Raw genomic sequence first — 16,071 nt, 5'->3', positions numbered from 1 at the left:
GGTGGGGGGGTTCGAGCCTCAGCTCGGTCCGACGTTGTGTCCTTGGGAAAGAAACTTTATACAAATTTCCCGAGTGGTTCGGTCCTTTAGGACATGGACATTTAGCCCGGAGTCCCCGCCTCTTAAATAACCTAACAGTGTTGATACGGGCGTTAAACCTGTACCATTTCATCACTCTTCACCCATTCATGAACAGATTCCATTCATCCACAGTAAATCATTTTATAAATTTCATTTTCTCTTGCTTCTCTTTGAAAAAAGTTGAATGTTTTGCTTGCTATGCACGGGGTGTTGGAATTCACTTATAACTTATACCAAGTTTTTCAAAGTCCTTTCAACCACGACAAGACACATCCTTGATCTCCGAATGAGCAGGGTTAAGAAAATGGAGACCTGAGAAACAATAGAAAAGAAGTCAGGAAAAAATAGCCGTTTTGGGATTCGAACCAGATTACTCTGCATGTCAAGTATAAGTGCTACCCTGCAAAAAAGTTTTGTGTAGTTGGGCTGTATACTTAAGCGGCGAAACAAATCTTTTTATTTGTTTTAGTAGAGGTTTTACGGCGTTCGCAACTGCATAAGGTCATATGAGCGCCAGAAGATTAGAGGTGTTACAAGAGAGTAACAAACATAAAAAAGAAGGAGGGGAGATAAGGACGACAGATGTTTGATAGGAAAGAAGAAGCAAACCACACCCAACAAATCTTTATTAAGATCTCAAGAGCCAGATCTCCAACAGGCCTCGCCGATTGTCGTTCTCCGTTCATTCCTTTGCTCGGATGCTCTCAAAAAAGTTACGTTGTTCTGTTCTATCCTGTCATCCATCTGTTTGGGCTTTCCTAGTAGGTTGCTCTGGGTCTACCCCTGCCTCATTTGCCTTCCACTTTGCCAGTGAGAGCTAGATGTTCAAGACCTTTATGTTTGTTCGAATGTCTTACAAACTGCAGTCGTCTCTTCCTGATCGCTTTTGTCTGCAAGCGCCCCACGTGGGCTTCATAAAGTACTACCTCATTTGTTTATTTTCCCTCTAAGAAATTCTCAACAGTCACCTAAGAAAACTCGTTTCTTTTTCTTCTGTTTTATTCTCACTGTCTATAGTGATTGCGTAGTATTCACAGCTGTATAAAAGAATAGACCACACACAACGGACAAAAGTACCTGTCTCACGTGCCAGTAAGCGAACGTGATCAATGCGACATACTGGTCTGATATCCTGAGGCCACATCCCTCCACCTAAAAATAATGAAAAAAAACATGACATGTGTATTCCCCCCCCCCCCCCAAAAAAAAAAAAAAAAGAAAAGAAAAGAAAAGAAAAAATTTTTGTTTTAAATTTTAAAAGTTAAAAAACCCCCCAAAAAATCATACCCTCAACCATTTTACCCTTTACTGTAAGAATCACTTCAAGGCAGCGGTCTCAAAGTCAGATCACACGGAGGCCTCTTGGGGTACAGTATAGGGTTATCGTGTGCATTGCCAATACATTTTCCTCACAGAAAAGGTTTCAAGTATTTAGAACAGTGCAGCTGATCCACTCTTCTCAGTCTTTATTAATGTCAGTTGAGGACATACGCTGTTCTTTACCATCGGAAGCTATCACGAATCGGAGCTATTGTAGCCCACAAATCAAGTACTGTAAAATACCTTACTTACTCTCTCCCTATACCGTCAGATACATAAGGCGGAGAGCAGTGTTGATTAACTTACTATCTCCCTATACCACCAGGTACATAAGGCGGAGACTGAGAGCAGTGTTGATTTACTTATTTACTATCTCCCTATACCGTCAGGTACATAAGGCTGAGAGCAGTGTTGATTTACTTACTTACTATCTCCCTATACCGTCAGGTACATAAGGCTGAGAGCAGTGTTGATTTACTTACTTCCTCTCTCCCTATACCGTCAGGTACATAAGGCGGAGAGCAGTGTTGATTTACTTACTTACTCTCTCCCTATACCGTCAGGTACATAAGGCGGAGAGCAGTGTTGATTTACTTACTCACTCTCTCCCTATACCGTCAGGTACATAAGGCGGAGAGCAGTCGACGCCACACTTGTCTGTCCGTGGCTACGTCCTCCAATTTCGGCACATCCAGGCCATGGGTGATTGCATCATCCCTAAGTGTACCTCTATAGCTCTCAGTTGGTCTATATCCTTTTCTTTTTCCATTTGGTCTTCAATACCATGTCTGAGAGGACAATCATGTCTTCGGCCTTCTTAGAACATGTCCTAAACATCTGCATCTTTTCCTTTTTATGGTCGTGTTGATATTTTCAATGCTAACTTCTTCCAACACTTCATTTTTTGTAATAAATTCATTCCATTTTATTTGTAAAATGCTTCGTAAACAGTTTGTTTGAAAGCTTTTAGATTATCTTTGAATTGCGTTGTTTCTTTGCCGCATCTCTGAACCACCAGTCAGTACTACCAAGACATTGCCTTTCTATAGTTTTAATTTCGTCTTCAGTGACGTCATCTTTGACTTCTCCATCTTTTTTACCTTTACAAAAACGATCCATACATTTTTAAGTCTTTGGTCGACGTCGTCAAGGCAGTCTGCAGTTTTCAATACATGTACAATGCTGCCACGGGATTGGATTTACTAATGTCGGCAAGAGGTTCTCCATAAGTTGCAATAATAGGTGAAGCATCGTGGTGAAATCAGGCGCTCGTTGAAATAGTAAAATCGAAGAAATCGGCATTTTTTTGCCCGTTTATCAACTTTTATAGAAATTTTGCATTTTGGTTAAACACCTTTTTTGTTCCATTTAAATGTACATTTTTGAGTAAATTTTCCCTTAAAAAAAAAAAGATTGATTAAAGGCACAAAACATGTACATTTTCAGGTTCCAAGGACTCTTAATCTTAAGCTATGGAGGGAACCAAACTTTGCCGGCCATTTTCTCGCTATTTTTACCTCTAAAACGAGGCAAAGCCCACCTCCTTCAATCGCTTAATATCCCGACTTCTTTTCAAAGTAGATTGATTTTTTTTACCAAAAGGAAGGCAGATTTACAGGCTTTAAGATGATACAAATAACTCATGTCAAAAAATTGACGAGCGCCTGATTCCACTTCGTCGCGACACGCACACACATACACACACACACACACACACACACACACACACACACACACACACACACACACACACACACACACACACACATATATATATATATTAAGTTTTTGACAGAGCAGTTTAAAACATTGATGGTTTCTGACCTCACGGTCTTAGTAAGTCAAGACGGCCCAAAATGTCAAGTAGAATATTGTAATTTTGAGGTAGCGATTTGGCCAGAGGGCCTTGAGTTTGAGACCCCGGCACTGAGGTGGAGGGAGATAAGTGAATTGTGAGGCATCGAAGTGAAAACAACCTATCATCAGAATAATTCAATCAAAGAAAACGACATTTTTCCATCGCTGAGTCAAATGTTTAAACCCTTTATTTTTGGCTCAACACCTTCTATGCCAATTTAAAACACATTTTAGTGTGGGTTTTTACTGAAAAGCTTTCGTTTAAGGCACAAAAACTAAATGTTCTTTTCAAAAGGACTCTCAATCTATAGAAGTTATCAAACTTGGGCTGCAATTTTCTCCATAGTTTTACATCTGAAACCATTCAACTTTTACATCTTTCAATTGCAAATATCTTGACTTCTATTCAAGATAGATGGGTACTTTAAAAATTGAAATCAAGAAACATGATGAAAGCTTTAAGATGATACCAATAACTCCGTATGCCCCAAAATTGACGAGCGCCTGATCCCACTGCGTCATAACACAGGCCATTTTCCCCCTTCTCTCCTCAAAAGGTTCTCCCTAAGTTGCAATAATAATAAATATCCCCCCCCCCCTTCTCTCCTCATCACGTTGTCCCTAAGTTGCAATAAAAATAAATATTTCCCTCCTTCTCTCCTCATCAAGGTCTCCCTAAGTTGCAATAATAAAAAATATTTCCCTCCATCTCTCTTCATCAAGGTCTCCCTAAGTTGCAATAAAAATAAATATTTCCCTCCTTCTCTCCTCATCAAGGTCTCCCTAAGTTGCAATAATAATAAATATTTCCCTCCTTCTCTCCTCATCAAGGTCTCCCTAAGTTGCAATAATAATGAATACCCCCCCCCCCTTCTCTCCTCATCACGTTGTCCCTAAGTTGCAATAAAAATAAATATTTCCCTCCTTCTCTCCTCATCAAGGTCTCCCTAAGTTGCAATAATAATAAATATTTCCCTCCTTCTCTCCTCATCAGATTCTCCCATCGCTCCTCGCGTACGTACTAGCGCCTATCCGCTGCACCTCGGGGGAAGATACACCCTGACATGCGACTCCCTCACGCCTCTAGCCACTGCTACTTACAAGTGGACAAAAGATGGCGTCGACCTCCCTTCCACTTCCCGCACCTATTTGGTGAGTTTGGTTGGCCTTTGCGCTACCCTAGAAATACTAGAATTATCACAAAGCTCTATCTGCTCACGACCAAGTTTTGAGAAATTTTTAATTTGACCTTAAATTTTTTTTAAATTTTAGTTTCACAACGGGCAAGCTTTTTCGAATGCATTCTCTGAATATCCTGATAGCTTTACTTTACTTTTATCCTTGTCTTTTAAAGAAACTTTACCTTCAATTTTCTCAAAACAGCTTTTTTCGGGATAGCCCCCTTGTGCTTAAAAGCGACCATAATTTATAATTTAACACCAAAGATCGATTTCGGAACCAAATTCAGACTGTCCAGCTCTCCGCTTTGTCGAGTGTAGGTTCAATGCAGGGCTCAGAAAAATAGGATTATGTTCTTTGTTAAGTTGCTATTGTATTCTGCTTGGTTCAACTTTCATATTATTTCCAGTACCCTTTTTTACCAGTACGTTAGAACATGTTTTTTTGTTGTTGTTGTATTCATTTTAAAGGCGTATTCTTAGAAACTATCAAGGTGCTAGTTTTTAGTCTAATATTCTTCCCGACCTAAAACTGACGCGGATTTATTCTGGTTGATTTGTTGAACATTGGAAGGCATCATGGTGAAATCAGGCTCTTGTCAAAATAAGGAAATCCAGATAACCAGCATTTTCCCCGCCGGTGTGTCAATAATTGTTCTCGATTTAAACAAAACAAAAATAATCATTCAACACAATGATATACATTTACAACACATTTCTGGGTGGATTTTACTGAGAAACCTTGATTAAATGCACAACAAAATTGAAATCTTCCGTTTTCAAGGACTCTCAAGCTGAGGAGAAACTTTGGTGACCATTTTAAAAATCCAATTTTACCTCTGAAACTAGGAGACCCCACCTCCTTCAATCACAAATTTCTCGACTTCTATTCCAGATAGATGAGCATTTAAAAAAAAATCGAAAGCAAGATAAGTGAACACGCTTTAGAAAATAACCAATAACGCCACATACCCCAAAACTGACAAGCGCCTGATTCCACCGTGCTATGGCTTATCGTTCTTAATGGGTGGTTGGCGGGTGCTCAGGTGTGATTTGCTCTTTCTCCCCTATAAAAAGTCTATCACGCTTATCTCTCCTCCTTCTTTTTTGAGTTTGTTACTCTCTTGTAAAACCTCTTATCTTTGGCAAGTGCCGTAAAACTCTTACTAAATCTAAGCTGACAGTACTTTTCTCCTTCCCCAGATATCCTCCATGGCCGCTGAGAATGCCGGAACCTATAATTGCTCTATCACGTTGGGTAACAAGACCGTAAACTCCTCGTCATCCTTGGTAGTGGATAAACCCGGAGGTATGAACTGAATGAGTGAAAGAATTAAATTATTTGAATGAATTGAAATAATTGAACTGAATTGAAATAATTGAACTGAATTGAACTGAATTGAATGAACGCATGAATTGAATTGAATTGAATTGAATTGAATTCAACTGAACCGTACTTTATGGATTATGCATACTTACCAAATACCACTCTTCACAAGTTACAACGTTTTCAAAATCATGCTGCTAGGCTTGTACTAAGGAAAAAGAAAAGGGACCACATTACGCCCATGTTAAGAACGTTGCATTGGCTTCCCGTGTGAGCTAGAATGTCATATAAAATTGCAATATTATGTCATAAATGTGTCAATAACAAAGCTCCCTCATATTTTAGTGATCTCATCCAGATTTATGTTCCATCTAGATCACTAAGACCAGGTGATAAGTATCTTTTAAGAGTTCCTAGAAAAGGGGGTAAAAAATTAGCTGAAAGATCGTTCGCCCACCTTGCTCCGTCAATTTGGAACTCTCTTCCCCAACCCTTGAGACATACAACATCTGAGTCTAAATTCAAACAATCTTTAAAGACACATTTAATGACATCCTTTTCATGTCAGTAGATTCATACTCAATACTCAATACAATGTTATGTAAATAACTATGTATCCATTTATGTATTTTGTGAATTGCATTGTGTATATTATTTTATGCTCATTTCGTGACGATGTGTAAGCGTGTGCGTGTGATAAGCAAGTAGATGTGTGTGTGTGTGTCTGTGTGTGTGTCTGTGTGTGTGTGTGCGTGTGCGCATGTGTGTGTGTGTGTGTGTGTGTGTGTGCGTGCGTGTGTGTGTGTGTTTGTGTGTGTTTGTGTGTGTTTGTGTGTATGTTTGGCGTACATGTGTGTGCACAGGTGCGCGTGTTATGTGTTCGTGAGTGTGTGTGTGTGTGTGTGTTAGTGTGTGTGTATGTGTATATGTGTGTGTGTTTGTGTGTGTGTCTGAGTGTGTGTATTTGTGTGTGTGTGTTTGTTGCGTGCGTGAATATTGCTCGTACATGCATTTATGTAAAGCGCCTAAAGCTGGGTTTACACGGGAGTGGGCGCTATAGAAATGATCTTCATTATTAATATTCTGATGATTCTACTTCATTGATCTCCGTAGGCTGTTGTTTGATTTTCTCTGTATAACAGATCTATCAGGTTTCGTGAAAAGTTCAGGAGAAAAAAAAGCTAACAAAAACCAAACACATTTTTGCCTTTCAACTGCCATTTGCTTTGAATATTTTCGAAACACTTTCCCTACCTTATATTATCATAATAATAATAATAAAATAATAATAATAATAATAATAATAATAATAATAATAATAATAATAATTTAAAACATTTATATAGCGCATTTCCAAAAAAGTAGCTCAATGCGCTTTACATTGGAATATTTTACGATATCGATAGCAGACTACGCCGAAATGTGAGGAGCCGTGTTTTAAAATGTCATGAATCAATAACACAATTTCGTCAAAAATTGGAAATATCTGGACATACTGTCTTTTAAAATAATCTCCAGAACTGGCCTCTTTGTTTGTTTGTTTTTATAAGTGTTTTACGGCGCTCGCAACTGCATAAGGTCATATGAGCGCGCAGGACACATTAAACATTTTTAGTTGGTAGGAAATTTTGAATTTTGCCCGGGTGGCGGCCGAAGCCTACTCTTATCGATTTTAGACCACCAAGGGATCTTTAACGTGCGCAACTTGCACACGGGCCCTCCGAGAATTTTTCGCCCTTGTCCGAGAAGGCTAGGTGTAGATATTTCCTATCAGAAAATCAGGGGTGTAGCTGAAAGACAGCAGTAAGAAGAAGCCAAGGAGTAGCAGTAGAACGGCTGTAGAAAGAGTCAGGAGCCCAGAGAAAGGGGGGGGGGGGGGCAAAGGAGATGAGGGAGTGGGGGCAGAAAGAGGAAACGAAAGCAGACGACAGAACATTGCTAGAGAGCTGGGAAGGAGGTCAAAGGAGACAAATTTAGAGAAGAAACTATTTTCGGTCACAACCCGGATTCGAACCCGGGACCTTTGAGTGAGAGGCCAACACCTTAACCTCTAGGCCCCGGGGGCCCCCCCCCCCCCCCCCCCCCCCCCACAGGCCTCTTTAATGCCACTGACCTGTCTTCAACAGTATGTCCTGCTCAAATGTCTCTTTCATCTATAAGCCAGTGCACACTGCTTGGTTTCATATTTTAGTTTCAGTAAGAGTTTTACGACTTTTGCAACACAAACGGGCAATGCAAGTGTCGAAGACTAGTTGTGTTACTACATGAGAGTAGCACACAAATGAAAGAATTAGGGGGGGGGGGGCAAGGATAATAGCAGATGTTTGATAGGAAAGAAAGAGCAATAAGCCACTTACACTTCACCGAAACGACTGCCACTCAGATTCCTATTTTGACTGGGTTCAGGACAGGCAAAATTTCCTTTATTGATTGGGCAAAGAAAATGACAGTGTTTTGGCACAATACGACCGATTTCAACAATGTTCATCTGTGATCTTCAAAATCAAACACGTTTGTTTTTCGAGATTACGGATAGAATTGGTCCCCCAGTTCTAGACATCCTCGTCAAAAGATACTCGTTCAACAGCACTCATTAGTTGATAACGTTTCTTAACAAATAGGTAATAAAAGAACTGGATAACAGTCAAGCTTTGAGGCTATCAATGTGACACAATAATAATAATAAATAATAATAAAACATAAAAAACTACAACAACACTCCTCCCCCTAAAAAACCCAAACCAACGTAACAAACAAACAAACAAATAAACAAACAAACAAACAAGCAAAAACAGGACACTGCACAGTGGCGATCAGCAATGACATACGTTCGAAAAATTGTTCTGCATTGGTTTAATATTTAAGATAGATGTTTGATAGGAAAGAAGGAGCAAATCACACCAGAGCAGCCGCCAACCGCACACCATTATTAAGTGTAGTTTGTGTTTCTCCTTTATTACTTTTAATGTGTTTGGGTGGGTAGTTGGTAGGTGCTCTGGTGTGGTTTGCTCCTACTTTCCTATTAAACATCTATCATCCTGTGTATATCCGTGTGTTGAATTATGTACAACTATCTGAATACCCGCTCAGTGAACGGACTCTAAAGGATCGATCGTCAAGTCATTGTGGAAACAGTGCGCACTGCTTGTGAACGGAAGCCTCATTTGTTTACTTTAAAGGTATCTTAGAAGACGGACTTTCCCAAGATTAGATATAAACGAAACTAATGAAAAACTGAAAATTAAGCTACAGCGACTTTGGGCTCCCTAATATAACTGTGCACCCTTTAAATGATTCTGAACCACCGATATTTTTTTTCAAATTCAAAAGTTAAGTGGTTCGGAAGTTTTACGAGACCAAAGTCACGAACTTTCACAAAAATAATATATAGATCTAGATAATAATAATAATAATAATAATAATAATAATAATAATAATATTAATAATAATAATAATAAATTGCATTTATATAGTGCATATCCATACTCAAGAGCATGCTCTATGCGCTTTGCAACTATTATTACCCCAGCAGACCCTCTGAGGACACTTAGAAACACTCTTGGCTTCCGCGGAAGCTTACGGTGCAAGCTGCGGATTTCACGCGCTCAAACACTATCAAACTGACAAGATCGTTCACTGTCTATAGCCGGGTACCCTTTTCCACCTGGGTGAAGTGAGGAAAATTTGTGCAAAGTGCCTTTCCCAAGGACACAGCGTCGGGTCCTTGATGGGATTCGAACCCACGACCTTACGGTTGCGAGTCCGAGAGGGTAACCACTAGGCCACCGACGCCACAATATCTTTGTGTGTATATTTGTCAGTGTAACCCCTAGTTCCCCATAGGGTTCAGTGAAGTGCCCAGAGCCTGTATACGTGTACTTTCATCGGAGGTTGAGCGCTATATAAATTTCATTTATTTATTATTAATACGTTTAAAAAAATTGTTTTAGTAAGTATTTTACAGCACTTGCAACACAGTAAGATTATATAAGTGTTGAAGACTAGAGGTGTTGCAAGAGAGTAACAAACACAAAAATGAAGGAGGGGAGAAAACGAAGAGAGATGTTGGATAGGAAAGAAGGAGCAAATCACACCAGAGCACCCGCCAACCAAACACCATTATTAAGTGTAGTTTGCGTTTCTCCTTTATTACTTTTAATGTGTTTGGGTGTGTGGTTGGTGGGTGCTCTGGTGTGGTTTGCTCCTACTTTCCTATTAAACATCTATCATCCTGATCTCTCCTTCTTTTTTGTGTTTATTACTCTCTCGTAACACCTCTAATATTCGGCACTTATATCACCTTATTGTGTTGCAAGTGCAGTAAAACTCTTACTAAAAAAAGAACGAAATGTGTTTGGGTTTTTTCCACAGCTAAGGGGCTGGTCTGTGACGTTGATGACGTCACTAAGCAGCAGTACCAGGGTCAAGGAGATGCGTACACTGGGAACTGTATCGCTGGCCGCTTTGAGTGCTCACTGGGGGCCAAGCTGGTGGCGAATGGCTGCGGTGAGTAGCGTGGCATTCCTTTAGTTTGGGTTAAAGTTTCACAGCGCTTGCAACAGAAATAGGACCTTTTCCTCCTCCTCCTCCTCCTCCTCCTCCTCCTCCTCCTCCTCCTCCTCCTCCGCTTTCTTCTGGTTCTTGTTCTTCTTGTTCTTGTTCTTGTTGCTGTTCTTGTTGTTGCTGCTGCTGTTGTTGTTGTTGTTGTTGTTGTTGTTGTTGTTGTTGTTGTTGTTGTTCTTCTTCTTCTTCTTCTTCTTCTTCTTCTTCTTCTTCTTCTTCTTCTTCTTCTTCTTCTTCTTCTTCTTCTTCTTCTTCTTCTTCTTCTGCTTCTTCTTCTTCTTCTTCTTCTACTCCCCCACAATTTCTACTACGAAAGCTGCAGTTCACCGCAAGTTCTCCATGCCCCCATAGAGTTTTGTGTTTCTCTGCCTATCGTTGTGTCCCTCTGCATATTGTTGTGTCTCTCTGCCTATCGTTGTGTCCCTTTGCATATCGTTGTGTCTCTCTGCATATCGTTGTGTCTCTCTGCATATCATTGTGTCTCTCTGCATATCGTTATGGGTCTCTGTATATCGTTGTGTGTCTCTGCATATCGTTATGTCTCTCTGCATATCGTTGTGTCTCTCTGCATATCGTTATGTCTCTCTGCATATCGTTGTGTCTCTCTGCATATCGTTAGGTGTCTCTACATATCGTTGTGTGTCTCTCTGCCTATCGTTGGACCAATGATAGAATACATTGTACTATCCATTATCTTTGTTCGTGTCTGGGGCATGGGACAGGTTTGTAGTGAGTGGATTCCTGGTGAGCTGCCTGGTGCAAAATGACATTGCTTTTTGTTTTTTAGACACGACTTGTGTTGTGTATTTACGCCTCTATAGACAAACAAAGTTAAGACCATTGAGGGGGCAGACTTCCACCCTGCCTGTCCGGGCCAACGCGAGCTGAGAGGGATACGACCTGCCGGCACAGAGACCGAATTATTCCTTAAAAACTGGTCGCTTTTAAGGGCAAGCAGGCTAACCCAGATTTCGGGGGTTTCCACAAATCTTGACCTACACCAAAAGTTGGCTTTGCCCTACATATAGGAGAAGTTTAGTTTCATTGGGGGTATATTAATTGTTTGCTTAGAGAAAAATGTCTCTTTAAAAAAAAGAAACCGAAACAAGGGGTAAAAAATTTTACTTTGATTTTCTCCAAACAACACTTTGGGGGGAGATAGCCCACTTGTGCTTAAAAGCGACCAATTAGCATCCCACTGGAATGGAACTCAGGTCTCCTGGGTGCGACAGCAAAGCGCTTAACCGCTACACCACAGAGCCAGTTGGCCTTGTTGTGAGTAACCGACAACTTACTTTACGGTGCTTTACTTTAGAGCTCTCACACACAGGCTCCATACAAACCAGACATAAAAAGTGCGTTTGCGCCCAACATTATATTTGGTCGTTTTTAAGCACAAGGGGGGCTATCCCGAAAAAGGCCGTTTTGAGAAAATCGAAGGTAAAGATTTTGCCCCTTGTTAGGTTCCTTTAAAAGACAAGGAGAGAGTTCTCTTTAACCAAACTAATATACACACCAACGAAACCAAACTTCTCCTATCGGTAGAGCAATACCTACTTTTGGTGTAGGTTAAGATTTCTGGAAACCCCCGAAACCTGGGTTAGCCCACTTGTCCTTAAAAGCGAGCATTTTACAACTTAACATGCACACAGCAGCCAGACCGCTGCGTCCAGATTTTTTTCCGTCCACTGCACAATCTGGATTGCCTCAAGCATACCATAGGCCTACATTTTCTGGTCTGTGCGGACAGAATAGGGGAGCTGACGTCACAAAACACGCCGGCATACACACTCCGCTACACACTTCGCACGTGGTACCTTAGTTTGACCACCAATCTTTCCTGTGGTGTTATTGATTTCCTCCAGTTTGTGTTTGTTTCTAAAGCCCACTGGCACATAACCCCAACAAGGATTGAAGTGTTGTTGGCGTCATTCGAAAATATTCCAAACATTTCTCAACATCAGCAAATATTTGGGGCAACAATTTGAATTCTCCCAAAGCTCTCCGGTCTTGACAAATTGGGTGAATCCAGTGACGCCGTTTTGGATGCTAGGGCTTTTCTTTTGTACCACCTAAGCAGAAACATCTTGCGCTTCCTCGTGAGCGCCATCTTGAAACCGGAATAATTTGTATGGTCTGTATGGACCCAGTGTGAACAGTATAACCGCACTTTTCTTTACAGAATTTTTATGGCTCGGAAAAATATGGCCTGTATGGAGCCTGCGTGTTTTCAGCCTTATACTTGATCTTGTACCATCTAGGGCGTCGAGGGGAGGAGAAAAAGCTTTCTGTCTCTGGCAAGCTAAATGGCCTGACAGGGTGGGATGTTGCGTGTATTCAGTATAGTATCCCTCACACCCTCGATCAAGATCTTCCTTGGTCCTCCTTTTTGCTTGGTGCCCTGATATTCTTTTGTAGTACGCTCTACTGGCATACGTGTCAGATGTCCAAACCACCTGATTGTTTGCCTTCGGATGTAGTGGAGATCAGGTTAATGTTCCCGTCATTTCTCTGATCTTGTTGTTTCTGACTATGTCTGGTTTTGTTGACGGCTCTCCTTAGACGTCTCATCTTGTTGGTGGTTTTCTTGCGTCCCAGAATTTTGGTCAGGGTCGGTGTCTGGTATTGGTAGGTCAAGGTGGGGGTGACGATAGAGTCGATGAGCTTGGCTTTGGTCTCAATGGGGATTTTAAGATGTTTGAGGAGAACCATGACGGTCGATGTCTGCTGCACATGTGGCACTTTTGAAGAAGAAGAAGAAGAAGAAGAAGAAGAAGAAGAAGAAGAAGAAGAAGAAGAAAAAGAAGGAGAAGAAGAAGAAGAAGAAGAAGAAGAAGAACAACAACAACAACAACAAATACAACAACAACAAATACAACAAATACAACAAGATGGTGATGATGATGACGATGATGATAATGATGATGATGATGATGATGGTGATGATGATGATGATGATGATGATGATGAGGATGATGATGATGATGATGATGACGACAATGATGACAATGGCGATGACGACGATGAATTATTTGGTTCCCTTAATTGGCCTGGAGTACTCCACGAAGAAATCTTCGAGCGAGAGCGAGGCTCTTTTTCGGCTCCACTGTGATTTGAGGCTGTATGCAGCAGTTGTTGCTCTCTTTCGGCTCCACTGTCATTATACTTAGAGTCACCTCCATTCGCCCGAATAACTCCATTCAAATTGCCATTGTTCCTGGACTTTCAAACATATGTAAGACGTGCTGACAAAATGAGTTACTTCTCACAATCCACAAATGGGGATATTGGCCAAAAATGGACACTGGGGTCAAATTTGTAGATTTTCCATTGATATCATATTCTTTAAGTATATCATGCCTTATATTATTTCATGCTTATAAATTGTAAAAACGTCACCTCTAAGCGTGATGTAGCGATTTCCATAGGGCTCGAATCCGAGAATTAACTCATTTTGTCAGCACCATTCACATATGTTTGACATCCTCCTTTTCATGGCCGCATCTTCGCAACGTGGGCTGAGCTTTTCATTCACAAAGTTCTTTTACCATCTCAGGTGACGACAATGATGATGATGATGATGATGATGATGATGATGATGATGATGATGGTGATGGTGATGGTGATGATGATGATGATGATGATGATGATGATGATGATGGTGGTGATGTTTTCTTCTTCCAATCTCTGCTCTCTTTCAGTCTCACCTGACCCTCCCAGGGTAGTGCGTAACGTGACAGACTTGGAGCTGGGCGGCCGTTACACGCTGACCTGTACGTCTACTACAAGTGTGGCCGCGGCTACCTACAGGTGGAACAAAGACGTCCACGTTCTCCCGTCCAACTCCTCCACTTACGTGGTCAGTTTGGTTTGTTTGGTTCACACCTTGTCACTTTTGTGTAATTGGCACACACAAACATACATGCACACACAAACATACATGCACACACAAACATATATGCACACACACGCATACGCTCGCACATGTGGACTCCCATACACACACACACACTCTTCTCTCTTCCACACACATCCGTTTTGTTTTAGAGGTTTTACGGCCCTCGCAACTGCATAAGGTCATATGGGCGCAAGCAAGGGCTTGATGTCAACAGAGAAGTCTTTACATGGAATCGGGCTTATTCTGCTCACCTCTCTAGCTTCAACAGCACAATGTCTGTTTTTCAACTTTCAAGGCACCCCGGAAATAGCGGGTCACAAGAGTGTGACAAACATACAAAAGAAGAAGAGGAAAATAACAATAAAAAGAATTAGGAAAGAAAAAATACCAGTTCCCTGTTGTAGATCAGGCACAGTTATGAGCATGACATTGTTGAATTAGCCCATTTACAATTCTACTCTGCATAAGAACGAGAAATGTCACCCCTTTGGGAATGGCCGAAAGACACTTCAGTCAGTGGCACCGCTCCGGGGGAGCTTGTCACTTTTATGTGACTGGCTCGCACAAACATGCCCACACACGCATACACATGCACATGTGCACACCCATATATACACACACACACTCTTCTCTCTTCCGCACAATTCTGTGCACATAACCATTATTATTATATAACAGTATGCGTCAACTCATAAGCATGCTCACAGCCACATGTACAATGTAAATGAATAGTAATATTAAAAACTAGTTTTGCCCCCTTTCGATGAAAGGAATGATCTAACATCAACTGAAAGTCATTGGCCTACGATATTTACACTCTACAGGAATGGAGCAATAAACCTTGAGACACATGTCATGTGTTTCCAAGTTGCCAAATATATAATAGATGTATAGATTGATTCTCTCTCTATTCCGCCTTCCTGGTTGAACACTTCATAATTTCAAAGGCGTGGAAACAATGCGAACAGCTAGTAAATGGAAACCTCACTTGTTTACAATGGCATCCTATAAAATGGACTTTCCCAAGATTAGATCTAAACGAAACTAATGAAAAACTGCAAATTAAACAACAGTGAATTCAAGCTCCCCAATGAAACTGTGCACCCTGTACATGATTCTGACCCACCATAATTTGGTCAAATTCGAAAGTTCAGTGGTTGGGAAACTTCCGGCTGCCAAAGGTACGAGCTTTCCCAAACGTAACATGTAGAGATAGAGAGAAAATCATGGTAGGTCACAGAATCGTTATATAAATAACTTATTTACACTCCGATCCTTATACCGAAAAATGTCATGTGACGGAAAAAGATTTGCGGCCATGAAAAGCAAGAAAGTCCATTTTAAGAAAAATGTGGCATACGAGTTTCTTGAACTGATCCGTCCAGTTGTAAAGCTCATTGAGCCTGCTATATGCGCTATAGAAGTGAAATTATTATTATTATTATTATTATTATTATTATTATTACTATTATTATTATTATTATCATCAGTGTTCTTGGTTGTGTTTTCCAGATATCTTCCTTGTCTGCGGCAGATTTTGGAAGTTACACTTGCAGAATTACCGTGAACGGCAAGACGTCCCATTACGCTCAACCTTTGCCTGTGCAGGTTCAAGGAGGTAGGGTATTGTTATTTGTTTTCTCACTCATTCACTCACTCACTCCCTCCCTCACTCACTCACTTACTCACTCACTCACTTACTCACTCACTCACTCACTCACTCATTCACTCACTCACTCACTCACTCACTCACTCACTCACTCACTCATTCCGTCCCTCACTCACTCCGTCTCTCACTCACTCACTCACTCACTCACTCACTCACTCACTCACTCACTCACTCACTC

General features: G+C 40.9%; 1 protein-coding gene across 1 annotated transcript in view; it reads left to right on the top strand.

Moving 5' to 3' along the window:
* The window catches only part of LOC101861971 (carcinoembryonic antigen-related cell adhesion molecule 5), a gene marked incomplete at its 5' end in the record, with an annotated part of 27,549 nt that overhangs the window by 7,934 nt on the left and 3,544 nt on the right, over positions 1–16,071 (top strand). Inside the window, 5 exon segments of the mRNA XM_035971390.1 lie at positions 4,253–4,410; positions 5,640–5,745; positions 10,135–10,269; positions 14,028–14,185; positions 15,737–15,842. Of these exon segments, the coding sequence (XP_035827283.1) occupies positions 4,253–4,410; positions 5,640–5,745; positions 10,135–10,269; positions 14,028–14,185; positions 15,737–15,842 (663 nt within the window).

This window comes from Aplysia californica, unplaced genomic scaffold (genome assembly GCF_000002075.1).
Source record: "Aplysia californica isolate F4 #8 unplaced genomic scaffold, AplCal3.0 scaffold00427, whole genome shotgun sequence".
Taxonomy (NCBI): domain Eukaryota; kingdom Metazoa; phylum Mollusca; class Gastropoda; order Aplysiida; family Aplysiidae; genus Aplysia; species Aplysia californica.
The sequence above is the reverse complement of the archived record's forward strand: the minus strand, read 5'-3'. Positions and strand labels throughout refer to the sequence as shown.